This window comes from Narcine bancroftii, chromosome 11, assembly GCF_036971445.1.
Source record: "Narcine bancroftii isolate sNarBan1 chromosome 11, sNarBan1.hap1, whole genome shotgun sequence".
NCBI classification, from domain to species: Eukaryota; Metazoa; Chordata; class Chondrichthyes; order Torpediniformes; family Narcinidae; genus Narcine; species Narcine bancroftii.
Genome location: NC_091479.1, coordinates 81,426,423 through 81,437,461, shown reverse-complemented (window position 1 = coordinate 81,437,461; position 11,039 = coordinate 81,426,423). Strand labels below are relative to the sequence as shown.

The following is an 11,039-nucleotide window of genomic DNA, read 5'->3' as shown; positions in this document are numbered from 1 at the left end:
GGAGAATCACAGGTTCCAGTTAAAATTCTTAGAGATACTGGGGCTACTCCATCACTGTTGTTGGAAAATGTTTTAACTCTGGATCAGAAGACTGACACGGGGAGACAACTTTGATTAGAGGTGTTGGAGATGAGGTAGAGGCAATATCTCTTCACAACATAGTGCTGAATTCAGAATTAGTTAAGGGATCAGTTATAGTAGGAGTAATTTCAAAGCGTCTTCTTTTTATTAGGGAATGATTTGGGAGAGGATAAAGTTGGGTCAGTTTTGAGATTAACAAATCGGCCTAGTAAGGATGAGGTTGAAGAGGATTGCGAGATATATCCTGCAAATGCTGTTACAAGGTCTTTGTCTAAGAAAATGATGAGAGCTGAAGATCCAATTGATAGAGACTTGCCCAGTGCTTCTGAAATAGTTTTGAAAAAGCAGGGTAATTGTGAGAGTAGGGATTTCTCTTTGTCAAGGAAAGAGTTAATTCAGCAACAAGAGACAGATACAGAACTTAATGACTTAAGGGACAAAGCAGTAAGTGAACAGGAGATTAAGGAAATGGTTTGTGGATATTACTTGAAGGGTGAATTGTTAATGAAACCTTATTCAGAGGAAAAAGGTAGTGGAGAACATTCTGTATCAGAGGTGTTAGTTGTTGACAGGGTTGAGGAAGTTATGGATCATAACATTATGGAAACAGAATCTTGTGAGGGTAACCTTAAAGAAACCATGGTTCTTGTGCACTGTCTAACTCAGCAATTTTGGAAAATTTGGAGGAAAAGTTAGGCTATTTTAAGTCACAAGAACAGATGCAATTGAAAGAATTAATTTTGAAATATATAAATTTGTTCCATGATGTGCCAAAAAGGACATCAGTGATTTATCATGATGTGGACGTGGGAGAAGCAAGTCCCATAAAACAACACCCATTCAGAAGAGTAAAATCATGGAGAAGGAGGTGAATATATGTTGAAAAATGATACTATTATACCTTTGAACTCGGATTGGAGTTCTCCTTGTATTCTGGTACCGAAACCAGATTACAGGAAGGTTAATTCAGTAACTAAAACAGATGCTTATCCTATTCTGAGAATAGATGACTGTATTGATAAAATTGGCAAAGCTAAATTTCTTACTAAATTGGATTTGTTGAAGGGTGACTGGTATGTGCCTCTAACTGAGAGAGGAAAGAATATTTCAGCTTTTGTAACTCCATCGGGTTTATATGAGTATAATGTGTTACCTTTTGGCATGAAAAATCCCCCTGCAATATTCCAAAGGATGATTAATTTGGTAATCCAAGGATTAACACATACAGATGCATATATTGACGACATGGGAAGAACATCTAAGGGAAATGGACAAATTGTTTGCAAGATTATCCAAAGCAAGCATAACTGTTAATTTAGCAAAAAGTCAATTTGCAAATGCCACTGTAACATACTTAGGTCATGTAGTTGGTCACGGCAAACTTGCACCTATTCAAGCTAAGGTGAATTCAATTTCTGAGTTTTCTATTCCCAATGGCAAGAAAACAGAGACAAGGTTTTTAGGAATGGCAGGATATTCTAGGAAAATTTTCCAGAAATTTTGCTGAAGTGGCTCTTCCTTTAACCAACCTTTTGAAGAAAGGGGAGAAATTTGTGTGGACTAAAATTTGTCAGACAGCTTTAGAAAATTTAAAGGAGATGCTATGCCATTACCCTATGTTAAAATCTCCTGATTTTGACAAACCATTTTCTTTAGCAGTGGATGCCAGTGAGGGAGCAGCCACAGTTTTATTACAAAAACTTAATGATATTGACCATTCAGTTGACTACTTTTCAAAAAAATTCAATGTTCATCAAAGGAACTAATCCTCTATTGAGAAAGTACTGTTGTCTATAATATTTGCTATGCAGAATTTTGATGTATATCTCGGTACCTCTCATGCAACAATTTATCTGGTGTTTTTGAATAAAATGAAGAATAAAAACAGAAGATTGTTAAACTGGAGTTTAATATTACAAGAATATAATCTTCAAATTAATCATATCAGAGGTACAAATAATGTGATAGCAGATTGTTTGTCAAGATATTAAAATTGCTCATGTTTCGAAATATATACTCTCAACATTGGGTTACTTTATTATAACATGTTATATATTGTATATTGTTATCTCTTTAGTGATTTTTAAAGACAGCTTAGTTATAACTAAATTTTAACTCAAGAGTTAAAATTCCTTTGTAGGAGAAAGTGTGACAGATTATGTTGTATTTGTTTTGTGTATGGATATCAGGAATCAGTTTTTGGGAGATAAATTGGGGAAGATTTTTAGTGTAGGTCAGAACAAACACTTTAAAACAGACCTTATTTAAAATTCTGGAGCTCTGCTCATGCTAGAGCGGCCCCTGAGCCTTTGCAAAAGCTTTGGAGAGTGTCCAAGAGACTTCACTAATGAATTGTTGTTTACAAAAAGGCCAGAGATGAAAGAGGGTCATGTGGTTTTGCAAGTAGAGAGAGTCAAACAGACTTTCTCTCAGAGAGAGCAAGAGACACAGAGATCAGTTCTACAGTGATACAGTTGGCAACAGCAGCTAGGACTGGAACAGGATAAGCTGGCAAGCTTGTGGAAAACCCAATTTGGAAGACGGGTTGTGAATGCTTAGTTCAGCCTGGTCAAAGCCCTTGTGGTTTTTGCAAGAGGAGAGGACTGGTTGTCTAATATTTCACTTGAGATACGAGAAACAAAAGGGAACTTTGTGGCGACCTGAAAGAAAGAGGTTATCATCTGGAAAACCCCGAGGGGGGCAAGTTTCTTCAACAAGACACTGAAGTGGCTGGTTAAAAAGGAATCAGTTGTGGGTGTCCAGCATAAAACAAATATCTCCCTGAAAACCGACAAGAACCTTCCTGAGTGGTAACCATTTAACTTTCAAGCACCAAAGCCTGGTGAACTTTATAAATGTTCAATTCTGTGTATAGTATAAGAATTGCCTGCAACCAGTGAACTTGGAAGCAGTGAGATAGAATGTGAATCAAAGAACATTTTTGAACTTACACAGACATTACATACAAGTGCACTTAGAATGAGAAGGGGGTTAAGATAGGTTAATGAAGTCAATAGTGATAAGTTTAAGTGTGATTCTGTTTTCACGTTTAAAGATAATTAAAAGCAACTTTTGTTTAAGTGACCATTTGTCTTGGTGAATATCTACTGCTGCTGGGTTTTGGCGTCCTCCGGGCTCGTAGCAAGACTAACACTTCTATCATATGTTTGTGTTACATTTTAATTAGTAAAGCGGTTTATACTTCTAAATGTACAGCGAAGTTACGTAATTCTGCTTAACGATGTGCAAATAATGGTGAATGGCAGGAATTAGAATATGCCTCGATCATTAGAAGAAAAGATGACTAATCTTATTTCATTATCATCTTGCGTTACAAGATTTTAATTTTGATCACGAATGCTAGTGTGGGGAATTGACGACCTTTCAGATATTCTGTGTCGGTTCAGATTGCTGATTACAAAATAAAGCTCCCACCACTCTACTCCACACTCAGATGTGTACTCCATCAGTAAGAGTCATAATTTATTGCCAGATGATTGATTTCTAAAGGGGATCCACATGCTCTTTAGCATTCTCACAACATGCTGAGAAAGAGACTTTGGCTCCATTAACCTGCCTTGGATTTAAGCACAGGGCCCAGAGGAGAAAGAATTAGTTTGAAATGTTTTATTTCTCCACAAATTGGCTTTCAGGGCAAGTGGCAGTAGTTGGAATGAATTATTTAATTGTTATAAAAATTAGAATAAAGGATTAAAATTTCATTCTACATAATTCCTTCTAATGTATTAAAATTAATGAAACTCAGCTTCATTTACCTTTAATGGATTTTTTTTATGATCAGAATTGATAATGAAATAAAGTGTAAGGGGCACAAGATAACTGGTTCAACTATGATGTATCTTATGTTTGCTGGCTTTGGTTGGTTTTATTTTAACCTGTAGTTTCTGCGGTTAAATTTCTTATAGTTTTTCCTCCATTATTCGTCTATTTTGGCCTAAATATGTTATTTCTTTATTTGACAAGAATGTATTGATCTTGGACAAAAAACCTTTTTTAAACACTGCAATCTTTCTAGTGAAGGTGCATCCATAATTTTCTTGAACAGGATGTTCCAGGAGTTAGATCCAGTGAAAATGAAGGATTCACAATACATTTCCAAGTGGTGGAGGATTTGGAGGGAGCATGCAGAGACCAGTGAGTCAGGAAGAAGATAACCAGAGACACAATGTTGGAATCTTGAGCAACCAAAGAGGAGCTGGAGATACTCAGACAATTGAGGCAGTGATCAATGGAGAGAAATAGACAGTCACCGTTTGGGGTCTGAATCCTTTTTCAAGTCCCAACAAGATGAGGACTGTCCATTTCTCTCTATGGACACTGCCTGCCTTGTTGAGGCCTTCCAGCTTCTCTTCATTTGCAATCAGAAGATGACGCTGTTTTCCAATTCAGATACTGCAAGAATTTATTCTGGAAAGCTTGAAGTATATTCAGGAGACTATCAAAAATCATTAGAATGAAAGTAAATGAACTATTCGGGAATTAGAATTTGAATGCACCTTTTAACATCCAGTTATTAAAGTAATAAATCATGTCTCAAAGCCTGAAAGATGTCCACTAATGACTCTGTCCAGTCATCCTGTTGATGCCCTTGAGATCTTGCTCCCTGATAAGCCGTGAACACCAAGGTTAACAGTGTTCTCTCAAAGTCTATAGGTTTGAGCTGCCCACTGTAATTGGTGAGTCTGTAAGTAAACCTTCTGATGTCAGTAATGTTCCTGGGGATGATTGTATTAAAAATAGCATTGAACTTCTTTCCTGCCCTCATTGACGAGAACTCTTCATCCTTCAGAGAACATTTAAGGTTGTCTTCAATGTTCAACCCATCCAGAAGAAACTAGAAATGTAACAGAGATATAAAAATATGATTAAAACAACAGGTAAATAATGTCTTGTAAGTCATAAACAATGATGAAGCAGAGGTTTAAAATTTATGGGAACCAATCAAATTAGCTTTTGAAACTCTTAAACAGTAAGAGGTTCAGCCATATAAATATCACATGTGAGGCTGGAATCTTGGGAAGGATCAGAAAAAGGCCTGCTTCTGGTTTGGTGGGTTAATCAGCCATTATAATCTGAGGCACCTGCAAGCTCACACCAAGACACAAGAGCAACTTGTCCGTGAACTACTCTTTGCAGACGATGCCGCTTTAGTTGCCCATTCAGAGCCAGCTCTTCAGTGCTTGACGTCCTGTTTTGTGGAAACTGCCAAAATGTTTGGCCTGGAAGTCAGCCTGAAGAAAACTGAGGTCCTCCATCAGCCAGCTCCCCACCATGACTACCAGCCCCCCCACATCTCCATCGGGCACACAAAACTCAAAAGGGTCAATCAGTTTACCTATCTCAGCTGCACCATTTCATCGGATGCAAGGATCGACAACGAGATAGACAACAGACTCGCCAAAGCAAATAGCGCCTTTGGAAGACTACACAAAAGAGTCTGGAAAAACAACCAACTGAAAAACCTCACAAAGATTAGCATATACAGAGCCGTTGTCATACCCACACTCCTGTTCGGCTCCGAATCATGGGTCCTCTACCGGCATCACCTACGGCTCCTAGAACGCTTCCACCAGTGTTGTCTCCGCTCCATCCTCAACATTCATTGGAGCGACTTCATCACCAACATTGAAGTACTCGAGATGGCAGAGGCCGACAGCATCGAATCCACGCTGCTGAAGATCCAACTGCGCAGGGTAGGTCACGTCTCCAGAATGGAGGACCATAGCCTTCCCAAGATCGTGTTATATGGCGAGCTCTCCACTGGCCACCAAGACAGAGGTGCACCAAAGAAGAGGTACAAGGACTGCCGAAAGAAATCTCTTGGTGCCTGCCACATTGACCACCGCCAGTGGGCTGATATCGCCTCAAACCGTGCATCTTGGCGCCTCACAGTTGGGCGGGCAGCAACCTCCTTTGAAGAAGACTGCAGAGCCCACCTCACTGACAAAAGACAAGGAGGAAAAACCCAACACCCAACCCCAACCCACCAATTTTCCCTCGCAACCGCTGCAACCGTGTCTGCCTGTCCCGCATCGGACTTGTCAGCCACAAACGAGCCTGCAGCTGACGTGGACATTACCCCTCCATAAATCTTCATCCGCGAAGCCAAGCCAAAGAAAGAAAGAAAAGAATAATTTACCCTAGTGTAGGTAGGTGGTTGGAGAATCAGCATGGTAGAAGTGGGAATGGGTTTTAGAGTGATGAGATGCTCCGAAAACCAGCATAGATGGGAAGAAAGCCCTCCTTTTATGTCACAGAAAACACATGAAACATATTCATATTGGCGTCCTTGGATTAGATTCAGGAAAAGCATGAATATAATCAGGACTTTGCTGTTTTCGGTGTCTGTAATTTCTGCCAGTTTAAATGATTAAATTTGTACCAAGGGCAGGATTAAGTTCTGATGTAGAACTCTTAACAACTGACTCATCTGCTGCATGGTTTGGTCAAGCTCACATGTGAAGACTGGAGATCACCCAGAACCTGGGAAATATCTCCTTGGCAAGAACAACAGTGTAGATTCAATTAGAACACAAAATGGATAAAACCTAGAGATTGATAATCTCCATTTGTTCAAAAAACAACATCTTGGAGACAATGCCATGGTTTGGAGTGGTGGTGTTAATGTATGAATGATCTTATATTCTGGGTTTGGATTTAAGTGACTGTATACAGTATTGCGAATCATCTCAATGTTGATCCTTAGTGCACATTGTAAAACAGCATTATTCTACTTGGATAAAAACTAACTTGCCTCCCCCCCCCCCCCCACCCCTCACCGTAACTTCTGAGATCCATCTTTTCTACCCTTCAAACCCCACCCTGCCTCCCCACTTAATCCCATAAAAAGGAAGACAGGGATAGGATATTTGGACATGTACACACATCCACAACAATAAGGACCAGTAAACGACTCTTCTCCATGCAGTCAAACCATTAAAGCGGTCACACTAAAAATAAACAAAGTTCTGGGTGTGAAATACATGTAAAGTTGCAAGTAACAAGGAATAAGAGATAGGAAAATCAGACATGATATCGAGGAATAAAATTTGTTTTAGTAATGTCAGGCATAATGCTGAAAGATTTAAGCTTAAATTTTTTTGGTGTCACATACTTGTCCTGTTCTTTTAGCTACATCATTCTATTTAAAACAGGTTTATTACAGTCATATTGCTAATAAATAAAGAGCAAAGTTGTATAAAACTTAGTCAATAATGAAAACCACATGACAGATTATAAGAGCCAAGCTTTGAGGGACTATTAATCGTCACTTACTTTTACCATCAGCTACAGAGGAACAAGATGCACGGAAGGAAATTATTTTGAATGTTTATTGTAAGTGAGCCGCATGCCAGGAATAGTAATTTTGAGGAACGCCACTTAAAAAGGTTAGTGCAAGAATTTCATTTGAAGAGGAGCAATATTTCTTGATCTTGATTATTGGAGACACTGAGTAATGCCATTATGATGGAGTCAAGAATCTAGTCATTGAAGAGTATTTACCATGAGAGGTCTGCTCACTGTAAAGGGTTATTATTAGGTTCTGTCATTCGTGAGGAGCCAAGCAAGGAACTTAATTATCAAGTATTAAGCCAAGTCATTGAGCAAAAATTACACAAGTGTTCATTTAATGGAACAAGTTCATAAAATGCAGAGGTTACGGAAACAGAGCATTTGCCTATCCTATCTGTGTTGACAAATAGACCCCGCCTTAATTTGACTCCCTCTCAATTACTTTCCTCCTTTCATTTATTCACCTAACCTTGGAGGCTCATAAAGTTTCCACCTCAACCACCAGCCCTGGAAATAAATTCAAAAGCCTCAAAAAATCCCAGTAGGAATGTTCCTTCGGTCATCTGCTACTGGTCACTTAAATTTAACATGTCAGTCTTCTACCTTGGTACCTAAGAATTGAAAGCTCTCTGAGCTCTCCAGTTATTGGACAATATTAGAGATGAATAATATCAAAAACAACTGGAAATCCCAATATAGAATAGTATAGTGTATCGTTTGGCATTTCACAATCAATCATGATGGAAAGCTTGTATTTCCTCGTCATTTGAAAATCTCAAGGTAACTATTTTTGTCAAGTTGGGGAACAATATTTTGATCACAGTGGGAAAAATAATGGGTTGAATTATAGCTGCTCTTGTAATTGGTTACATGCTTAAGTTATGTATTCATTTTATTACTTCTTTTGACCTTTTTTTTGAGTTAGAGATGTTTAAAGAGAGTTCATTTTACTGGATTAAAGAAGTTAGGAGAAGAGATGTCGTAAGATTTTGAGTAACTGAACTTTGGTGAAATGGTAATGGTTAATACATTTTAAAAAGAATTTGGAAGAGTTATCTTAGCAATATCTTGCAAAAGTATTGATAATTATATAGATTCAGAAATGGAAGCTGTTCATTACTGAGATGATTATTTTTGAGGTAGGAAATAGATATCCTATATATATTTTTGAAAATATGGAACCTATATTTGTGTTTTTTGGATCCATGACTTGAGAAAATTCAAATTCAAATTTAAAAAAAAGTCATGGATCCAAAATTCATGCACAGTATATTAATATTGCATGTTGCATGATGGCTTTTAAAACCCAAATCTAATCTGCCCTCCCCCAAATAGAAAGAAGATAAAGAATTCCCCAAAAAGAAATAAGAAGAGAACACAGAAAGAAAAATAGAAAGAACTATCATCCAAACTAGAAGAATCTATTTTTTTTTACTTTACCAGGTCCAGGTACGAATTTCATCAATACAAATTATATTATATCTCATCATCATTGCGCTTGATTTGACAATATCCTGCAGTTGTGTCCGGGGTGTTTTCCTTTCCCGGTGCTCTGGATCGATCAATTCTCTTTTTTTTAAATTTGAATTTGAATTTTCTCAAGAGAATTGATCGATCCAGAGCACCGGGAAAGGAAAACACCCCGGACCCAACTGCAGGAGTATGTTTTCAGTGATTCATCAAAAGCAAGAGTGAGTGGGGTGGAAGTGCTGCCCTTCTGCTTCACCAGAGGGTGCTGTAAGATCAATTATTTCCAATGATGCAGTTGCTAAATACTTTTTAAAACTTTTTTATTTTTCACACTATGAACCATATTGACCAAAATACACATAAACCTTTGAATACACACAGTGTCAGTTGCTAAATACTTGAAGTGAGTTTCTTCCCCTCTTTGTCAGAAACCATTCGGCTATGTCGAGAAGATGGATCACGTTCCATGACATTTTTTTAAGGCACTAAGCAGAAACTATTTTGCCTGGAGTAGATCACGATAGAAATCATTGGTAAAATCGCACCAATCACAAAATTGGCAAGTATTACTGGATATGCCCCATGTTAGTATATCTAAGCTATGGTTACTGATGTTACAGGCTGTCCCTTTCTACCTTCACTGACATAAATTGGAGCCATGTATCTGCCATGAAAGAGCATAATTCAAGCAAGCAGCACTTTGATGTGGTTTGTGTTTTAGGAAAACTCCGCTGACGTAAAGCCAGATTGAAGGGCGGCATGACTGGTGTAGCAGTTAGAGCAATGCCTTTACAGAGCCAGCAATCGGGACCAGAATGGGGTTCAAGTCCCGCGTTGTCTGTAAGGAGTTTGTACGTTTTCCCCGTGTCCAGGGGCTCCGGTTTATTCCCACCCTTCAAAACATACCAGGGGTATGGGTTAATGGGATGTAAATTGGGCAGCACAGACTTGTGGGCCAAAATGGCCTGTTACCTTGCTGTACGTTTAAACAAAATTTTAATACTCATCTTCAGAACTGAAACACTCCAAAGTCTACTGTGCATGTTAACAGGAGGTCTTTTCTCCAGCATTTAGCTGCTGATAGATAGTCACTTTCCATGGCTGACTGAGCAGCAAAGCTTTTAAACCTATGAGCAAAAAATGAAGTTGTGTGTCTCTCAGTGGAACATAATCCCACAATCCTCAGAGACACCAGAACTTACCCGGGCCTCAGTGGTGAACAATGTGTTTGCAAGCTCAGATCTTTCAAGCACATGATCTCTGAGATACTGGGCAGTCTGCAGGTAGACCTTCAGCTGGGCTGTTTGCTCGATGGATTTAAAATCATGTTGACTCTTAGTTTCCTTGATAAAAGATTTTTCCACAAAGCCACAGCAGTTCTCTGCCTTTTCTCCCAATATACTGTTCACTGTTGCGTGAGAGAAGTCATGTAAGAAATTATTTCATCTAAGTGGATTTCAGTGGTGAGCTGACAGCATCCCATACACCTTTGTTGATTTTCATGGGTTCACTCAGCCAATCACTGCAGCCATGTGGGCTTCCATTCACAACACAAGCCCATTTGTGAACAGGAACATTTTCATTTCCTTTAATGTGTAGGGCGTTGTGAACTGTGTAGAGAGCTTCCTCATGGCAATGCAGTGTGTCTGAGAAGCTAGCAGTCTCAGAAATTTTGCAGACCTGGACAGCTTCAGTGCAGGCAGCCAATGGCTACCTTCCATGTCGAGTGTTCAGCGCTCCAATTCAGGATCCGACCACAGTGGCAGCATTTCTTTTCAATGAAGGGCAATATACAAGCAACAGAATTATTGGCCTTCCAAAAATTAGATGTTATTGCCTAAGTGATTAAAAGATTGCCCTACAGAATATATCAGTGAGTGCAAAGACTTCATCCTGAAACTGACAGGTAGTGGAGGATGAAAATTAAGCAGAAAACACAAAGGCTGAAGGCCAGGAGGCAGAACCCAAAGCACCGAGAGCAGGAGGCATATGAGGACAAGGAGAGTGATAAGGAGGAAGCTATAGCTGTAGACTCACAGCCTCGGCTCCCGCAGCCTCAGGTTCCACAGCCTCATGAAGAGAGAGGAATTGTGAAAAAAAAAGTCATTCATGTGAATAAAAATTTCTCTGAGAACAAATCTACAAGAATTTGTGAGTTTTGCGAACTTTTGAAC

The 11,039-nt window shown here is 38.9% G+C and overlaps 1 protein-coding gene across 1 annotated transcript in view; it reads right to left on the bottom strand.

The window, feature by feature from the left end:
• Positions 1 to 2,027: 2,027 nt before the first annotated feature.
• LOC138746022 (protein FAM180A) overlaps positions 2,028 to 11,039 on the bottom strand; it is a 43,192-nt gene continuing 34,180 nt past the window's right edge. The window contains exon 3 of the mRNA XM_069903706.1: positions 2,028 to 4,936. Coding sequence (XP_069759807.1) covers positions 4,616 to 4,936 — 321 coding nt within the window. The 3' untranslated portion in view covers positions 2,028 to 4,615. The remainder of the gene's footprint in view (positions 4,937 to 11,039) is intronic.